This window comes from Dama dama, chromosome 2 (assembly GCF_033118175.1).
Source record: "Dama dama isolate Ldn47 chromosome 2, ASM3311817v1, whole genome shotgun sequence".
Classification (NCBI taxonomy): domain Eukaryota; kingdom Metazoa; phylum Chordata; class Mammalia; order Artiodactyla; family Cervidae; genus Dama; species Dama dama.
The window spans coordinates 13,488,996-13,509,522 of record NC_083682.1 but is presented as its reverse complement, the minus strand read 5'-3'; the positions used below and the strand labels follow the sequence as shown (position 1 = coordinate 13,509,522).

Here is a 20,527-nt window from a genome sequence, read left to right as displayed (position 1 = left end):
GCCCAGGAGAGCCCGCAGCTGCGGCCGCGCCTGCTTCCTGTCATGACCTCAGGAAATAGATTTCCTTGACTTTATAAAAATAAATAAATAAATAAATAAAATAAACATGTTAGTTTTCTTTTTATTTACAAAGAAAGATCACTGGGGACATATAAACTGACAAATTTAACTGCTGAAAATAAATAATAGATATATTGCTGGTAAAATTTCCCAGTAGGGTATATACAGTGAAAAACTTTGTCTGCCAAAACAAACATACAAAAAAATAACTTTGAAATGTCTTACCAACCAAAGAAGACAAAACTGTTGCAGACAAGGTAAAGATGATCATATTTTATGACTCCTTCCAGAACTCCCAGGGCCTATTCTTGCATGATACCTATTCAGGACTGTCCCATGGGTAAAACAGGAACCTCTCCTGGTCACCAGGTGTGTATAGATGGGGCAGTGTGTCTTAACCCTCATTTTTGCACATTGTTCAAACTCAGTTTTGGTGGTTAAATCCCAGCAGAGGGACTATGACATCATCTGACAAATGACATACATATATGCCCTTTGAACTGTGGTGTGGGAGAAGACTCTTGAGAGTCCTTTGGACTGCATGGAGATCAAGCCAGTCAATCCTAAAGGAAACCCGTCCTGAATATTCATTGGGAGGACTGATGCTGAAGCTGAAGCTTCAATACTGTGGCCACCTGTTGGGAAGAACTGACTCATTGGAAAATACCTTGATGCTGGAAAAGATCTAAGGCGGGAGAAGAAGGGGATGACAGAGGATGAGATGGTTGGATGGCATCACCAACCACTGATTAATGGACATGAGTTTGAGTGAGCTCTGTGAGTTAGTGATGGACAGGGAAGCCTTGCATGCTGCAGGCCATGGGGGTCACAAAAGTTGGACATGACTGAGGAACTGAACTGAACTTGCCTTTTCATTCAGCAATTCTACATCTAGGGATGTATCCAAAGGGTACACTGGTGAAAATAGAAAAAGCCATGTGAACAAACTATCTACTGCATATTGTTCTTAAAAGTAAAATATCAGCAAGGTACCAGAAGTGACCATCCACAGGGAAATGTGGAATAAGGCACAGGGCATCTCAACAACTGGGTATAATGTAGATGGAGGGAGGAGTGGATTGGGTGACTTCTTCAGAGTGCACTGTTTATTTAGTTTTTAAAAGAAGAGAGTTCAAAAAGGTTCTTATAGTTTGTTTCTTCCATATGCACATATATGTCTATTTTCATTTAGAACGAGTAGGAAAATTAACCAAAAACTACGAAAATGTAATTTATGGGTGAGGGACAGGGGAGTGAGATTTTTCTTGTTTTATACTTTGATATCCAATGATGCAAATGTGTTACCAAATCAAGAAATAGATAATCACATCAGTTAAATTGAGGACAAAGCCTAATAAGTATAATTGTATCAGGTTGGTGACTAGCTGCACATAACAAACATTACTTAAGTGGCTTTAAAACTCAGAATTATGACTACATTCAGAGTGGAATATCTTCTAAGGACAAATAAAATTACTGGCCATCTAAAACAAAACCAAAGAAAACCAAAAGAAAAAAAGGAAAGGAATCTGAAACTATATTCGACAACTTATTGTTGCTGATATTGCTTCTATTATTGTGACAGCATCATATATATGTTATAAGTTAAAGCAAGTCAGTAATTACAGCTAATGTTCTGAAGTAAGACTTTCAGTGGTTAGAGAAAAGAGGTTCACACATAACATAAAGAAGCTTAATTAAAACCCTGCTGTCTTAAATCTTGAACTGAAATCATAAGTGCCAGGAGCCAGCACACAAGATCCCACCCATGACAAGGTCATGAGGAGAAGACCTGACAAGCAAGGTAGATCAGGACTTCAGGGATTTCGAAAAGCTGCCCCAGCGCTCACCTTAAAGATGATCTCTGTCTTTCTGATGCTTGCTATATTAGACTACTCCCTAATTTCTGTGACACAGGTAGAAGGCCTTCCCCGATCTCTTTCCAAACAGAATCAACTTAGAACTTTAGTTAATATGTCTCCCGGATGGTGGTATTCTATAAGATTATCCAGGATGAAAGGAGTATTTCAATTTAGACCCCTTTGCTGGCATTCTAGCCTGCTTGGCAAATGCATACTAATGCACATGACTGCTCACAACACCTTAATCATAAATAGCATAAAGAACCTGATCACACAAAAGGCCCTAATAGGCACAGAGCCCTTCGGGGGTGAGGAAGCCCTATTAGAGAACACAAAAATATTATTCTAACAGTGGTTATAGTTAAAGATTTAGAAAAATAAGAGTTTAGAATTGTTAATTTTAACCAGGAATGCTAAACAGGGTCTGCCTCACCGGAGCTGCAGAGTCTTTGTGTGGTAAACCTTTTAGATAAATTTAACTGATAACTTCTGCGAAAGGACTGACCTTTGTGTTCAACAAAGAATAGATTACGGAAAACAGCTTTGCATTCACCTAGGTCATAAAATGTCAATAGGCCCCAAGGCCAGAAGATAATGTACAAGACTCTCACAAGTCCAGGCTGGACGCATGAGACAAGTGCTCTGGCCTGGTGCACTGGGAAGACCCAGAGGAATCGGGTGGAGAGGGAGGTGGGAGGGAGGATCGGGATGGGGAATACATGTAAATCCATGGCTGATTCATGTCAATGTATGACAAAAACCACTACAATATTATAAAGTAATTAGCCTCCAACTAATAAAAATAAATGAAAAAAAAAAAAAAAAAAGAAGTGTGCAGAAAACACCCTGGTTTTGTGAAAGACAAGCTGATGTAATATTAAACTATCTTCCTCTTAAAAATGCACTAACTTAGAATATAAAAGCTACGGTAAAAAATTAAGATTTGCCAGACTCTGCTGCACACCCTGAGTCTGGTCTCTTTCTCTTTCTCTCTCTCTCTCACCAACGCCATTCATCCTGAGGGTACCCCTGGATCCTGCTGAGGCTGGACCCTGGCACATAAGTTTGTACCAACTGATTATATTTCTTTTTATTTTTCTTAAGGAATATCTCTACTTCCTGCTCTGACCACGGTAAAGCCTAGAAACAATGACAACTTGATAACAATGACTATCCTGAGGTCTAACAGGTAGCCTCTAAATGCATTTCCCACCAGACAATCCATGGATTCTTAACGAGACATGCGATTACAGGACTGGATAAAGAAATGCACCAAATTATCTTGGGAATCTTGAAAGACTAGAAAGTTGAGGGACTTCAAAGACCAGTGGGGCCTGGACAGAAAGCTTAGGAATTCATATGGAGAGGCCAGAAGTGGGACAATTTTAGCATAAATGGCAATCGATTGAAATAAATTAAATGTATAAATGTCAGAAATTTCAAATGGCAATGTTGTTGTTCGGTTGCCCAGTCATGTCCAACTCTCTGTGACCCCATGAGCTGCAGCACGCCAGGCTTCCCTGTCCCTCACCATCTCCTAGAGTTTGCCCAAGTTCATGCCCACTGCATTGGTGATGCCGTCCAGCCCTCTCATCCCCTGACTCTTTCTTCTCCTTCTGCCATCAATATTTCCCAGCATCAGGGACTATTCCAATGAGTCAGTCTTTGACACAGGTGACCAAAATACTGGAGATTCAACTTCAGCATCATTTTTTTCCAATGAATATTCAGGGATGATTTTGCTTAAGATTGACTGACTTGATCTCCTTGCTGTCCAAGGGACTCTCAGGATTCTTTTTTCAGCATCACAGTACAAAGTCATCAGTTCTTTGACACTCTGCTTTCCTTACGGTCCTGTTCTCACAACCATATGTAGCCAATGGGAAAACCATAGCCTTGACTATATGGACCTTTGTCAGCAGAGTGATGTCTCTGCTTTTCAACACACTGTTTATGCTTGTCATAGCTTTCCTGGCAAGAACCAATCGTCTTCTGATTTCATGGTTTCAGTCACCATCCACAGTGCTTTTAGAGGCTAAGATGAGGAAATCTGTTACTGCTTCCACCTTTTCCCTTCTGTTTGTCATGAAGTAACAGGGGTAGACCCCATGACCTTAGTTTTTTAATATTTAGTTTTAAGCTGGCCAAAGGTGTCCAAATGTTAATAGACAATATCTAGGTTGTCACTGTGACAGACTGCTAGGGCACCAACTCACCATTCTGAGCACTGAGAAAGGAAAAGTATCATCAATATTGAAGCTGTTTTTGTATCTATGAAGCACATTTCATGTAACTACAAACAGTGAAAGGAATCTTATTTTTATTGGAGAATTTCAGGAATTAAATTCAAAGGAGTGATAAAAACAGGAAAGCACTATTTTGAAACATTCTCATGAAGTGGTTCTAGGCAAAGGTCTACGATGGATGCTGAAACCATAGTGAAATGTAGAAGGGGATGTTCATAATGGATTCCTGAGGTTTGCACCATCATAACTCACTGCATCCAAACATCTACCAAAGTGAGGCAACAGGAAAATATGAGCCTCTTGAAGTAGTATCATAAGAGATATATATCTGCATATGAAATATTCCAATAAAATTTTTTGAGCTCAAATACAGATCAGACATCCTGGAGTGGGAAGTCAAGTGGACCTTAGGAAGTATCACTATGAACAAAGATAATGGAGGTAATGGAATCCCAGCTGAGTTGTTTCAAATCCTAAAAGATGATGCTATAAAAGTTCTGCACTCAATATGCCAGCAAATTTGCAAAACTCAGCAGTGGCTACAGGACTGGAAAGGTCAGTTTTCATTCCAGTTCCAAAGAAAGGCACTGCCAAAGAATCTTCAAACTATTGCACAATTGCTCATTTCACACGTTAGCAAAGAAATGCTCAAAATTTTCCAAGCTAGGCCTCAACAGTACATGAACCAAGAAATTCCAGATGTTCAAGCTGGATATAGAAAAGGCAGAGGAACCAGATATCCAATTGCCAACATCCATTGGCTCATAGAAAAAGCAAGAGAATTCTGGAAAAATACCCACTTCTTCTTCACTGACTACATTAACCTTTGAACTTGTGTATCACAACAAACAGGAAAATTCTTAAAGAAATGGGAATAATAGACCTACTTATCTGCCCCTGAAAAACCTATGCAGGTCAAGCAACAGTTACAGTTGGATGTGGAACAATGGGCTGGTTCCAAATAGGAAAGGAATACATCAAGGCTGTATATTGTCAGCCTGCTTATTTAACTTATACGCAGAGTACAACACAATATGCTGGGCTGGATGAAGAACAAGAAATATCAATAACCTCAGATATGCAGATGACACCACCGTTATGGCAGAAAGTGAAGAGGAACTAAAAAGCCTCTTGATGAAAGTGAAAGATGAGAGTGAAAAAGTTGGCTTAAAGCTCAACATTCAGAAAACTACCATCATGGCATCTGATCCCATCACTTCATGGGAAATAGATGGGGAAACAGTGGAAACAGTGTCAGACTTTAGTTTTTTGGGCTCCAAAATCACTGCAGATGGTGATTGCAGCCATGAAATTAAAAGATGCTTACTCCTTAGAAGGAAAGTTATGAACAACCTAGATAGTATATTAAAAACCAGAGACATTACTTTGCCAACAAAGGTCCGTCTCGTCAAGGCTATGGTTTTTCCAGTGGTCATGTATGGATGTGAGAGTTGGACTGTGAAGAAAGCTGAGCACCAAAAAATTGATGCTTTTGAAATGTGCTGTTGGAGAAGACTCTTGAGAGTCTCTTGGACTGCAAGGAGATCCAACCAGTCCATCCTAAAGGAGATCAGTCCTGGGTGTTCATTGGAAGGACTGATGCTGAAGCTGAAACTCCAATACTTTGGCCACCTGATGCGAAGTGTTGACTCATTGGAAAAGACCCTGATGCTGGGACGGGATTGAGGGCAGGAGGAGAAGGGGATGACAGAGGATGAGATGGCTGGATGGCATCACCGACTTGATGGACATGAGTTTGAGTAAACTCCAGGAGTTGGTGATGAACAGGCAGGCCTGGCATGCTGTGATTCATGGGGTCGCAAAGTGTCGGACACGACTAAGTGACTGAACTGAAACTGAACTGAAGTTGTCATGGGGTTTAGATGGTGGGGCCCCCATGATGAGATTAGCCTCGACCTCTTTTTCTCTCTTCTCCCTTTTCCTCCTTCCCCTCCCACACCACATGTGAAAACATAGCAAGAAGAGAACTGATGCAAGTCAAGAATGTCTTCACCAGGAACCTACTGTCCACCACCTTGATCTTGCATAGTCTCCAGTCTATGACATCCTGCGGGACTAAGAGTAGCTTTGTAGTTATTGATGCTGAATGATGGAATACCGGGTTCATGACACGATTCTTTCTTGTATTTGGCATGTTTGAAACCATTTTGTAAGAAGAAATTTACAAAAAGTCCATTTTTTTCACTTTATTTTTATTAGTTGGAGGCTAATTACTTTACACTGTTGTAGTGGTTTTTGCCACACATTGACATGAATCAAGCCATGGATTTACATGTATTCCCCATCCTGAACCCCTCTCCCACTTCCCTCCCCATCCCATCCCTATGGGTCATCCCAGTACACCAGCCCTGAGCACTTGTCTCACGCATCCAACCTGGACTGGCGATCTGTTTCACACTTGATAATATACATGTTTCAATGCTATTCTCTCAGATCATCTGACCCTCGCCTTCTCCGATAGAGTCCAAAGTCTGTTTTGAAGTTTCTGTCTTTAGTGATACACTGTGGAGCTCAAGATAGCAGATTCAGGCAGGCCCCAAGTGACAGAGTGGTTGGAGATACACATGCTCATTATTCCAGCTCTTCTCCTGTAATCTGAAAACTGTCCACCACACCCAACAACTCTACCCCCACCACTATCTGCATCTCTACTCCTCTGCTAAGCTGATTAGTCATCCAGCTGGAGATCTTGATGATTCAGGACAGTGTCTGGAGAAAGAAGGAATGTGGTCACTATTAGAAAGAATTAACTGGACCGCCCCCTCCCTGGTTTTCTCTTCTTTAGTGCTATCTGCAGGTGATAGGCAGGGCCTGGGTGGGGAGGAAGCCAAAGTGGGGCTGTGGGGGTAGACTGAAGGGAAGGGTGGAGGAGTTCACAACCTAATCACCAAGAGGTGGGTAGGTTGCTCAGGACGTATGAAGGAAGAAGCACTGAGAAAAGAGTGGTTCCTACCAGAGGGCAAGACCTACCTGGGTCTTCTGGTTAAACTTGCTTAACTTGCTTGCTTCAGGACACTTCCTTCCTGCTGGAATTCCTGCTCCAGACATGGAGGGGATAGAACTATACTCACTGCTAGTGAGTCACAGGGAAAGTGTCAGCTTTCCCCAGGGGCTCTTTGATTCCACTCTAACTGTGGGCATCATCCCAAGCCTGATAGCAACATGGCAGGTCATCCAAAAGATGACCTATTCAAAAAAGTATTTAAAATACTATGAAATTTATCCAAGAATCTTCTTGCATCTTGTGTCCAGAATTCTTTTAGGAGAGCTGATTCATCAGCCCAATGTAGGTTTCTGCTGAAATCTACAACCTTCCCATTTGATAACTTCTGGCTTATAACTACCTGATCTCAACCCACAGAAACCAAGTGGCAGAAAATTCCAGGGGGCAAGGCCTCAAGGTCCTCCGTGTCACAGCAGCTGTGTCCAAGTGGTCTACCACTCCTTGTTCTGAGACCAGGATCCATGGACATCACCAGGCAGTCATGGCCCCCTTCTTACCAGATGCAGCCTCAGCATCCTCGGTGACATGCACCTCTGAGCCACTTGTCCATTGATTGACATTGAACTTCAGTCTGGAGCAAATGTTCTGGAGCAAGTCCAGTCTCCCTCATCCAAGAGGTGGGAAAACAAACCCTGGGGTGTATGACTCACTCTAAGGCTGCAGGTGGGATTGGGAAGTACTGGGGCCCAGGTCCTCTGGTTCTCAGGCTGGGAGAGCTCCAGGAAGTGAAATGTCATCAATTGCATCTACTGCTGCACAGCTCTCAGAGGTCTGTAGGCACCAGAGTGAAAGTTCCTTTTCCCTTGACCCACAAATCTGGCTCTGATTCTATCAGCAGTCCTGCCTTCTTGGAGCTGGTTCTGCTGGGTTCCAGGCACAGTGGGGGCAGCCCCAGCTGGAGTAGCCCCTGGAGGCAATCACGCAGGTGGTGCCTGACTCACTCCCAGCTCAGCAGCCCCAGAGCTCTGGCTCCTCATTCACACAACACAGACCCTTGGGAAACTTGGTCAAATCGACCTGGGTTCACACCAAGGTACATTTACTTCTCAGACTTCTGGCAACTTAGATGCAGTGTCTTCCTCCTTCCTCAGGGAATGCTTGGCTGAGTGAGATTCAGGTGGCTGTGGCTAACCTGGATTTAAGGGATGTGTTCCTTCTTTGATGCTGAAAAAAGACCTTGGAGTTTTGCAGGCTTTGAGAAGGGGTGAACCAGTCATGTTCTTTGGGGACTTTGATTTATGGACCTGGTCGGGTAAGAAAAGACACAAAACACAAGGCTGGGCTTTGCTGGGTCAGCTGATTGTGAGTTATGTATCAGTCACCAGGCTCCAGGGTCATTTGCTAGTGTTAGTCACAGGCCACATTTGGAGAAAGAATAGAGGAAAGGGATTTTTGGCAGAGAGCAGTGTGGTCAGGGCGCCACAGGATCACACAGGGCAAGATGAGAAAAGAGCGATTCCTTGTTTCTTGACTCTATCAATTCCATGGAATTTCCACCCCTGCGGACAAGCAGGAATACACATAAGAACTATACAAATAAGATGTTCATGACCCAGATAACCACAATGGTACGATCACTCACCTAGCCCCAGACATCCTGGAATGTGAAGTCAATGGGCCTTAGGAAGCATCACTACAAGCAAAGCTAGTGGAGGTGATAGAATTCCAGTTGAGCTACTTCAGATCCTAAAAGATGATGCCATTAAAGTGCTGCACTCAATATGGCAGCAAATTTGGAAAACTCAGCAGTGGCTACAGGACTAGAAAACGTCAGTTCCATTCCAGTCCCAATGAAGGGCAATGTGAAAGAATTTCCCTCATCTCACATGCTAGCAAAGTCATACTCAAAATTCTCCAGGACAATGTGAAAGAAATGCCCTATCAGTTTCACTCATCTCATATGCTAGCAAATTAATACTAAAAATTCTCCAAGCTAAGCTTCAACAGTACATGAACTATGAACTTTCAGCAGTTCAAGCTGGATTTAGAAAAGGCAGAGGAACCAGATATCAAATTGCCAGCATCCATTGCATCATAGAAAAAGCAAGAGAATTCCAGAAAAACATCTTCTGCTTTATTGATTGAGCCAAAGCCTTTGACTGTGTTGATCACAACAAACTGGAAAATTCTTCAAGAGGTGGGAATACCAAACCACCTTACCAGCCTCCTGAGAAATCTGTATGCAGGTCATGAAACAACAGTTAGAACCAGACATGGAAAAACAGACTGGTTCCAAATCTGGAAAGGAGTACGTCAAAGTTGTATATTGTCACTCTGCTTATTTAACTTATATGCAGAGTACATCACGGGAAATGCCAGGCTGGATGAAGCACAAGCTGGAAAGATTGCCAGAGAAATATCAATAACTTCAGGTACACAGATGACACCACCCTTATGGCAGAAAGCAAAGAGGAAAAAAAGAGCCTCTTGAAGAAAGTGAAAGAGGAGAGTAGTAAAGCTGACTTAAAACTCAACATTCAGAAAACTAAGATCATGGCATCTGGTCCCATCACTTCATGGCAAATAGATGGGAAAACAGTGACAGACTTTATTTTCTTGGGTTCCAAAATCACTACAGATGGGTACAACAACCATGAAATTAGAAGACGCTTACTCCTAGAAAGAAAAGCTATGGCCAACCTAGACAACATATTAAAAAGCAGATACCTTACATTGCCGACAAAGGTCTGTCTAGTCAAAACTATGGTTTTTCTAGTAATCATATGTGAATGTGAGAAATGGACTGTAAAAAAGGCTGAGCACTGAAAAATTGATGTTTTTGAACTGTGGTGTTGGAGAAGACTCTTGCGAGTCCCTTGGACTGCAAAGAGACCAACTAGTTATTTCTAAATGTAATCAATCCTGAATATTCATTGGAAGGACTGATGCTGACGCTGAAACTCCAGTACTCTGGCCACATGATGGGAATAACCGACCCGTTGGAAAAGACCCTGATGCTGGGAAACATTGAAGGCAGGAGGAGAAGGGGATAACAGAGGATGAGATGGTTGGATAGCATCAGCGACTCAATGGACATGAGACTGAGTAGGTTCCTGGAGTTGGTGATGGACAGGCAAGCGTGGAGTGCTGCAGTTCATGGGGTTGCAAAGAGTCGGACACAAATGAGTCACTGAACTGAACTGAGGACACGTCATTCAAAGTGCTGAGCTGGATAATCCCAAGCAGGAATCAAGATGGCTGGGGGAAATAGCAACACCAGATATGAAGATGTTACCACCCTAATGGCAGAAAGGGAAGAGGAACTAAAGAACCTCTTGATGAGGTGAAAGAGAAAAGGAAAAAGCTACCTTAAAACTCAACATTCAAAAAACTAAGATCATGGCACTCAGTTCCATCACTTCATGGCAAATAGATGGAGGAAAAGTGGAAAGAGTGGCAGATTTTATTTTCTTGGGCTCCAAAATCACAATGGGCCTTGACCACAGCCATGAAATTAAAAGACACTTGCTCCTTGGAAGTAAAGCTATGACAAACCTGGACAGTGTATTAAAAAGCAGAGGCATCACTTGGCTGACAAAGGCCTGTAGTGTCATAGCCATGGCTTTTTCCAGGCGTCTTGTACAGATGTGAGATTATAGAATGGGGAGCATCAAAGAATTGGTGTTTTCAAATAGTGGTGCTGGAGAAGATTCTTGAGAGTCCCTTATAGAGCAAGGAAATGAAACCAGTCAATCCTAAAGGTAATCAATCTCTGACCCCTGCTTTCCCAGATGAGGCCTCTGCCGAGGGTGTCCAGGTGGGAAGAACCGATGCTTCCACTGCAAAAGTGCCTAACCATGGCAGCTCCAACCAAATGGTTTGTAGCACCACCCCTGGAGGAAGCTCAGAAAGGCTGAAGCCTCTGTGTACCCTGGGTGCCCCGATATATGAGTTGCATTCTCCCCAGCAGAGTTGGAGGCCACGGAAGGGGCATTTGAGCCCTGCAGGAGGAGGACGGCTCAGGGATCCCAGGGGCCAACGCTTGCCAAGTGGGACTGGACAGGACACAGCAGGCATGTGTGGCAGAGAGCTGGTGACTGGGGTGTGGGGACAAAAACAGACCCTTTCAGTATGATGGACTCACACAGAACCCCTGGAGCAGAAGCCCACTGCCAGTGTTCACCTGAGATGGGATGATTAGAATGTTTTCATTACCCCTTATAATTCCTCTGAATGAAGAGTTGGTGTAGTTGGTGGTGGAAGAGTCATAAACTCTTTTATGGTCTAGACCATCCCCCAGCTACTATCTTTGAGGCTACAACTACCAAGCTCCAGTCACGTGGTTCTGCAGGAAATTGACAATCATGTGTGCTGCTGGGTCAGGGCCACACGACCATGTAAAGCCACTCATAGGACCCCATGACACTGCCAGGATGGTTGGTCTCCAGTTGGATGTGTGATCTGAGGTGGGCCATTCAGAACACTCCCTTGAACCATGATGTTTCTGAGCTTTTTTCCTTAGGGTTAGATGACTTCAGGATATAAAACCCTAGGGCAGTTAGCTCTGGACTCCCTCACTAGTTGTAGAAGCCTTAGGGAAGAAAGTTGTCAGGCTAAGACAATCAAAGAAGAGAGAGGGGAAAGACCAAGGGTGAGAAAGAGAGAACTGATGCCTTCTGATTTCTTGGGTCCAGTCACTGAGATCTTTGGATCTGCTCTGGTTCCTATGTCCCAGATCCCCAGAATCCTTCCAATAAGTTCCCTGTTTCCTTGAAGCCAGTTGGAGTTGGGCTCTTCTCAATTGTGTCTCAGACTTGGTACCAGATCCTTCCTGATCATTATGCATCTCCCAGACACAAACAGAGGCACCCATTTGTTTTAGCACCATCAGGAGTGAAATCTTTTATTCTTTACTGAGAATAGGGTTTGCAGAGCACCACATAAAAAGTTCACCAACATCCCTGGACAACAGTGCCCTAAGTGTGAGCCAGTGTGTGTTTGGAGTGGCCTGATTGATTCCTAAACCAGTCCAAGCATTTACGCTGCCCGAGCCAGGCCAATTCTGTCATTTCCTCGATCATAAACAGAGAAATACAGCCTCAGGAAGGCGTCACCCAGGATCCAGGTCTCTGCGTGTTTAAAAATTTCTGTGCCTCCTTTAAAGGTGATAAAGCAGCGGCCTTGAGGATCCTGGAGGAGTCAGAGATACATACCAGTCAGCCTGAGCCCTTACCTGTGCCTCAGTTACTGACCTTTACTTTCAAGTGGTTGGTTTTGTGGGAGGCACTGGCCCAGCTACTGGGGCTCAGGAGCATCTGCCATGTTGTGACATGGCCGGCAGAGGGCGCCTTCCTCCCTGAACCAGCTAAAGGGTTTCTGCAAGTTCCTTTTTGAGAACCAACCCTCAAGGTTGTCCCCTCACCTTGAGGATGTAGGCTCGAGCTGGCACTGGGTAGTCGATGCCGTTGATGGTGAAGATAACAGAGGGCAGGGTATTGATGGTAAAACATGAAACATAGTGCTGTTAGAGAGAGAGGGAGAGAGGGAGAGAGGTTGGCCCTGGAGATCCTTGTTGTGTGTGGAGACTGGGAGTGACCCTGTGGCATGACCCTTCACCTGGAAACCCTGGCGCGTGGCGCCGATGAGCCTCTGAATGTTAGTGACCATTCTTGTTGGGCCTTGGATCAGTGATGTCCCGGTGTCCACAAGGGCCTCACAGCCACCAGAACAACCAATAAGCTTTCCTTTCACGGAGATGCTGAGAGACAGTAGAACAGAAAGAGCACCAAGGTCACTCTGAGTCTCCCCAGAGCTGCCCCCTTCCCGACTGTCTTCTGAACAGCCCTTCAGAGATGTCAAGCCATCATCTCTTTCCTTGACTCTTTTCCTTTGTGCTCGACATGACACCTTCCTTGACATCCTTGAATGCAGTACTTGAATACACCAGGCTTTTTTGTACCTTGACACAGCTGGCCTTCCTTCCTAGAAGACCCCCCTCCCCTTTGACTAGCAAATTTCTTCTCCTCTTCCAGATTCCAGCTTAATTGTCATGGTTTCAGGGAAGTCTTTTCCTTGGTGTACATCAGTCTCCTTTCTTGGTCATTCTCTGTAGACCCTTCCTCATGTCTAGAATGTACCAAAGTGACAATTTGCTATGTCTGTGAGGCATTTCTTGTGCATCTGTCTTCTCACATGTGAGGGCAAGTTTTTTTCTCATCACGTCCCTAAAGTGCCTGGCCCAGAGTGGATGCACAATGCTTGTCTGTTGAATGAGTGAGTGAAGACTGTGAAAATAATGAATAAGGACCATCCAGAGAGCTGTATCCAGTGTCAAACAAAAATGGGTCAAATACACAGTGAAGATGGACGTTCCCTGCAGCAGCAAATTCTCATGGGGTGGGGGAGACCGGCCGCCCTGGGAGAGGGTATCTCCAGCACTGCTCACTCACCCAGCTCAGACACTGATGCCCTGGCCAGGTGATACGTGAATAGCCCAGGGGACCTCCAAAGGACAGGTCTGAGGGTATTATAGAGAATCCCATCAATTATTGCCCCTTGTTCTCAAGCCATTCCTAGATCCCACCTTCCTGTTCTCTCAGTTACAGCACCTTCTCCACTGTGTGCCTAGGATAAATAATAGGTAGCTAGGTTAAGTGGGGTGTCTTTTATTATGAGTCGCTTTCAGGTCTCAAGGCTGTGGACAACCTCTCTCCACTGCTGGCTAGCTTCTCCCTAAGGAGACTAGTTTTCCCCATTTGTTCAGGATGTTCCCTATTTTTAAACTGACATTTATATGCACTGAGAGCTTCCTCAGTCCTGTGTAAACATGGACAGTTGGCCATCTTATCACAGCTCTGTTCAGGCTGAGGAAATTCTCCCTGTTCCTCTTTTCACCACTCTGTAGGGTCCTCTAACCATGTCCCCCACCTCACACTCAGAGGTGAAGCCCTCCCCCAGCTGCGCAAGCCTTTCTGGACCCTGTTAAGGACCCTGGACAGAGCCCTGGTCAGGAGGCCTGGGGCGATAATGAATCCATGGGTGGTTTTTGTGTCTGTGTGTTTCTGTGTTTGTGTGTGCATTTGTATGTGGTTCTGTGTGTTTGCTTGTGTGTCTGTCTGCCTATGCAATGTATGTCTGTGTGTGTGTTTGTATGTATCTGCTTGTGTGTTTATATGTGCTTGCCTTTGTGTTTGCATGTGTCTGTGTGTCTGTATGTGTCATTGTGGATGGTGTATATGTCTGTTTGGTGTATGTCTGTGAGTGTATTTGTGTGTGTCTGCCTTGTGTCCGTGTACAGATGTGGGAGCATCACTTGGGGTGACCTTCAGAGGGAGAAGCTTACCGGCTCACGTTTACACGCCAGTCACCCACTCGGGACAATGGTACCCAGTTGAGCTGTCCCTTGTAGTAGGCTTTGTCCACGCCACCCAACATCAACACACTGCTGTTCATCCTGCATCTGTAGAAAGAAGGAAGAGGGTGATCTTTGGAGGACAGTAACAGCAGCACTGTCAGAGCTGTGCTTGTCCACTCATCAAGGCCCTGAAAATGTCCCTATGTACAGATGCAGAAATTGAGTCTATGAGTGACCGTGAACTGGACCAAGGTCAGTTACTGGCTAATAAGTGGCACAGAGTAGGGTAGAAACTTTGCCACCTTCCCTGGGCTCCACCTACCCAAGCTTCTGAAGAGTTCTGGACCTCCTGGGACCTGAGTGCTCAGAGATAGCCTCAGAAGACAGTGTGCTGAAGGTTTTGGCTTCCCCTTGCCTCAGCCCAGAAAAATCAAGGCCTGAAAGTGCTAAACGTGTGGGTTCAGGCTCACTCAGGGTTGGCACCGCTAGCCTGTGACCTGTGGTGCCCATAGGGCCCCCACACTCAGTAGGGGATCCCACCTCTGCTCTCCCTGGCTTGAAATCCCAATACTTGTTAAAACAGGATTCCCACACTTTAGTTTTGGGTCCCACACTTCTGTTTTGCACTGGATCCTGCAAATTGTGTAGCTGGTCTGGGCTCCCAGTGACATGTTAGTGAGGAAGGAAAGATTTCCACCATCCCTCTCTTTCCTTCCATTTCAAAATCATCAGTAAATCTTGTTGCCTTTTCTTCCAACTCACATCCTGATACCTTGCATTAGTCTTCATCTCCACTCACCCCCTACACCAAACCACTGCTCTTGAGCCCAGGAGCATGGTTGTGTTCCAATAAAATTTTATTTATAAGGGCCAGTAATGAAGCCAGGTGGGGCCCTGGGGCCATAGTTTTCCTGGGTTAGATTATCTCTCAGGATACTTCTTTATCAAGTGTTCTATAATTTTCTTGCAACTGAAGCATCTTAAGCTAATTTGGAGAGAGGGCTTATCCAGCTCAGACTTACTTGCTCAAGTAGAAGGCAAAGACAGGCTCAGAAACAACACCTTGTTTCTTCAGGTTGTCAAAGACGGGGATGGCTCTTATGATGGAAATGTTGGGGTAGTTCAAGCCCAAGACGCCATCAAAGGGTAACCCGTCAAATCCATACTCCTCCAGACTTAGACCAAATGGCTGGCCAGTACTTACAAGGTGCCCAATCTGAGGGAGAGAAAAGTGTTCCCACTTACAGATTTGTGAAGTAGGGCTAGGACTGGGTTGGGGAGCACTGCCATTAGATCTTCAGAGAAGAACTGAGGCTGGGCTGTGTCTTTGGTGCACCTCAGACGGTTAGACCAAGCTGAGGAGAATTTGGATTCCATTTGTGAGGGGTTGTGGATTTTAAAACATCTGCCCCTCTGAAAAACAAAATCATCTGCTTGAGTCAAATTGGCGTCAAGTCTTCTATACAGTTGGGGCAACAAAAAGTCAGGACAGGACCCAATAGCATCCCCTTCGGGACAATATGAGTAGAGAGCAAAACAGTCTTCTCTTTGTGACCTAATGACAGAAATGGACTGCATTCACTGTAATATACTGTGGATTCTGCATCTGCCCAGGAAGACAGAAGCCAAAAATACAATCTTGCTTGCAGGGTTCTATGAAGGTACTGCCTGGGAAATACACTTTTGGGGATATGTGTGTGTTTGTGTGAATGTGTATGAGAGAAAGAGAATAAGAGAGAGAGGAGAACTACTCAGGTACTTTGGGGGAGGTAGGTCATATGTTTTATTAGACTCTCAAAGGCCCCGTAGAGTGAGAACTCATTTATCAGGCCCCTCTGACATCTCTGTACTCCTTCTTTCCATATTGGATATTGGAAGGACTTGACTGCCCCCAGGGTCCCCAGATCAGTTTGATTCTGCCCCTAAATACCCCATGGCAACTTCAGTCCTGAAAAGCCAGCCCAGCTCCACTGCTTATCACACGTGTGACCTCTGCAAGGCCCTTGCTATCTGCACCTCAGTTTCCTCATCTGTATTATGAGCTAATCAAAGCACCTGCTATGTGGGGTTGTTGCAGGATTAAACTAGATACTACCTGAAAGTGCATAGAACATTCTGATAATTTAAAAGTGGGTGTTTCACCCTCCCTTCTCGCTCCCAGCAAAATGAACCTTGAACTGCTCATGGGCAGAGGAGCTGCAAATCCACAGCCCAAGGCACTCTCTGGGTTAGCTAATCGGGGAGTTTGTATGTCACCACGGGTGCTGTCTCCCCAGGGACAGGACCCTGTGGGTAATATGGTCAATCACTAGGGGGGTTTAGTGTAGGATGCGTCCTGCCAGGTGGTCCTGCATCTGTTTTGCAGCTGTGGTCACTCCATTCCCAGTCCTGACTCAGCTTCTGTTTACACATTACCCGAATGGTGTCATAAGCAAGATATCCCTTTACTCTCCCAGATCCATAGGTGATGTCAAAGGGCTTGTTCGTATGCCGGTAGGTGGAAGACTCCAGATACTTGAAGGTAGTGTGTGTATCTGCAGACACAAGAGATGAGTGTCAGACAGTGACACTGTCAGATGAGTCAGACACACTGTCTGATGAGTGTCAGGTGCCAATGATGGAAAAGAGGGTGTCGAACAAGTAAAGGATGGGTGGGTTGGGGCTGTCTGTACTCACAACAAACGGGACTGGAGCAAAAGATGGAAGGCACCCACAAGTCAGATGAGCCCGTGTCAAATACAACCCGGAACTGCTGAGGGGGTGATCCAATGGTGATGTTACCAATGTACATGAGCTACAGGGACCAAGAAGGGTGGGTTAGTGTAGATCTGGCTCCCCTCGATTTCCACACTGCTTCCTCCCTCTGGGTGTCACATGTCTCCTGAGATCACTTTCTAACCACCATGCTGCTCACAATGTTTCTCACAGAGGTGCCTGCATTTGATATTTTTTCCTGCACTACACAGCATGAAGGATATTAAACCGAGGACCAAGCATTGAAGAAGTACCTCCTGCATTCGAAGTCCAGAGTCATGACCATTGGACCCCCCAGGGAAGTCCTGGTGCCTTCATTTGAGAAGCTTTCTAGTCTCTCCAAACCCAACCTGAGCACCTCTGTCTACAGGAGGTCCTCTTTGATCAACAACACTCACTCCCTCTAAACTCAAACCACATCCAATCGACACCACACAGGTGACCCTTTCATTTGACATGTATTTACTCTTTGCCTCGCTCCCAGGCTGGCCTGGGCATTCTTGAAAACAAAATGAGCCCTTTTTTTCTAATCTAATAAAAACAATCACAGTGTTAGATTCTTATGGCATTACATGGAATAGTAAATTTTTACTGCCGTGGTTCTTGCATCTGTGGAAGTTGAACTCCTCTGCCTGGGGATTCACAATTACTTTGCAGCTGGCTTTACCTTTTGATCAGAGATGGCTCGCCCTTTATCTGTAACTGAGTGGCTCACTTAGTTCAGAAAACAATCTCCCTCAAACTAATGACACATTTTTGACACAGAAATGGATGTTTACCTACCACCTGGTCATTGCTGGGCCTAGTCACCACAGACCAAACGTGGAGGATGAGACTGCCTTCTCCTGTGGTAATGGGGTCCCTGTTCCCCAGTGTTCCTGCCTTCTGCAGGAGCCCCAGCCCCAACATCTGACCTGCCACCTGCAGATGACCCCCAGTGCTAGGCCACACCACCAGGGGGCGCGGGGGAGCACCATCCTCCCAACACACTCACATCCAGGAAGTTCCTCAAGGGTACAGAAGTTATATTTGAGTTACGAGTAGAAATCGTGGACAGTCTATAAGCGTGTTCCTTCAGGAAATTGTTCAGCAAGCCTTTTTCACCGAGGGTTTCTCGCATGATGTTCACTTTCGTTAGAGGTATTCTTTCACCAAGCATTGGGGAAAGAAAACAAAGGAGAAGCACCAATTAGCTGTCAGTGTTAAGGTATAGCTGTCATTGTAATGACACTGTGTATTTTCCAATCATTTTTATGAATGTCACCTTATTATCAGAATTTTATGCATATACCATGGGAAAGACATAGATTTGAAAATAGGTTTTGTTCTGTAATCTTGTGTAAGCCATATGAAAATGTGGAGTCTCAGTCTCTCCCTTGGCAAAAAGGTGGAATGTAATAATCCCCACCCTCCAAATAGAATATTTTGGGAATAAGTGAAGTGATGGATATAAGGTACCTGATAAATAGGAAGTCTCAACAATAACAGCCATTAGCATTGCTGTTGCCATCCCACTGCATCCTTCTCATAGAAGCTCAGGGGAGGAGGTAGAAGAGGGATTCCTAGTTCTCTTTTACAAGGGAGGAATTTGAAATGCAAGAGGTTTGTGAGTTAGCTGTGGTCACACTGCTTCTCAGATATAAAACAGTGTATAAGTAGCTGTCCCAAACTTTCTCCAAGTTGAAAGAGAACAGAGAGTTGAAAGAAGAATCCAGGAGATAGGGAACAAGTTAGGGAAATCAGAGGCTCAAGAAGGAAGGATGAGTCAAGTGAAAAATTAAAAGTAAGGAAAACAACACAGAGAGAAATACACTAACAGAGACTTCCAAAGAGATGGAGAGATAAATGACAGTGATACAGAGATGCAGACATAGACATATACTCACTGAAGTAGACAGAGAACAAAGAGGACATGTTGAATAAAATCTAGGAAAGTGCTATTCCACAGGACCACACCATCATCTGCATTGACTGTGCACTGAACAATTGCAAGGAGTTCCATTTTCAATAGGTCATGAGATGACTGGACTCCAAGAGTTGTGCAACCATGCAAATCTTGCCAAGACCCTTGCTACCTTCCTATAGCAAGGTACATATCAATAAGTAAGAGGTGAACTTTAAGACTGTCAGGGAAATATTCCATTCCTTTCTAAATCTGATGGATGGAAGAATAATCAGGTTAAAAAAAAAAAAAACTTGAGAAAGGAATATGATGTGGCTTACAGTCCCCATACTTACTTGACTATGCACTCTGAGAAGGCCACCAGCCCGAGGAGCACAAGCCACTTCATGCTTCTTTCCTGGCTCCAAGTACTCAGGGAAGTTTGGATTCTTAGCATGTAATGGTGACCGGGAGCTCCTAGTTATATATGCTCTGACCTGCCCTAGTTTTCCATTTTAGGCCACTAATGGATCTGATAAAAGCACAAAGCTCTTGATAAAATCTATACCTCCATCAGTGTCCTTGATGAGTGGACTTTGAAGCTTCTCAGCATACAGAGAATTGAACTGTAATCTCTTCCTTGAAGCTTGGCTGGAAAATCAAACTGATTTTCATGGATATCTAAGAAGATGGAGAACCTTGCTTACTTGGAGAAACAACTGCTAAGAACATCATAGAAATGGATACTAGGGGCCATGCTCAACATTATTGGTTTCTCGTGTCATCTTCCTAGCCACTTCATGAGATATGCATTGCTGTCTTCGTTGGAGAGGAGATTGCTAGGAGGATAATTTGTCAAATGGCAAAGTGAAGACTTCAGGGACAGCTGAGGGACATACAACTGTCCTTAGGTAGTGGGTCTAATGGCAGAGATCAGGGGCACCTATGATGCCAGCCTGCATCAAAGATTTAGGGCAGAGCAGTACTTCAATTGCAATTGCATGGTTTCAGTATTGGAAGAAATGTCATATGCACCCACAAGATATTTTATATCATCTGACAAATGTGCAAGGAAGAAGTGTGTGCTGGATTCTGGGTAAAAGGCTTCAAAGTAAAAGCTGATCAAGACAAAAGTAGTGTTTATCTTATGCAACCTAGCAGTCTAGTTCTCACAAGCTCATGGCCCCAGGAGAGAAATGATAGTAGGACTAGGTGGCCATGCTGGACCCTGGGCAGCACAGGCCTGACCACTGGCAGCAGCCTTTCCTCCACTTCAACCATGCTGGAAAGCAGGCCAGTTGGCCATGTTTTCAAGTAAGAAGCCTGTATATTTATGTACAATTTACTGATTTTAATGTTAGCAACCAATTTTTTTCCCTGAAAAAACAGTGGGAATGAAATTTC

General features: G+C 44.5%; 1 protein-coding gene across 1 annotated transcript; it reads right to left on the bottom strand.

Moving 5' to 3' along the window:
* Window positions 1–12,170: 12,170 nt before the first annotated feature.
* LOC133067943 (pregnancy-associated glycoprotein 1-like) lies at window positions 12,171–19,532 on the bottom strand. The gene is made up of 10 exons (XM_061159024.1): window positions 19,480–19,532; window positions 18,236–18,386; window positions 17,164–17,281; window positions 16,903–17,021; window positions 15,510–15,703; window positions 14,749–14,751; window positions 14,476–14,586; window positions 12,750–12,891; window positions 12,556–12,654; window positions 12,171–12,323 (listed from the first exon to the last, which is right to left on the bottom strand). The coding sequence occupies exons 1-10, from the start codon at window positions 19,530–19,532 to the stop codon at window positions 12,171–12,173; spliced, it is 1,143 nt and encodes a 380-aa protein (XP_061015007.1).
* Between the last annotated feature and the right edge of the window lie 995 nt (window positions 19,533–20,527).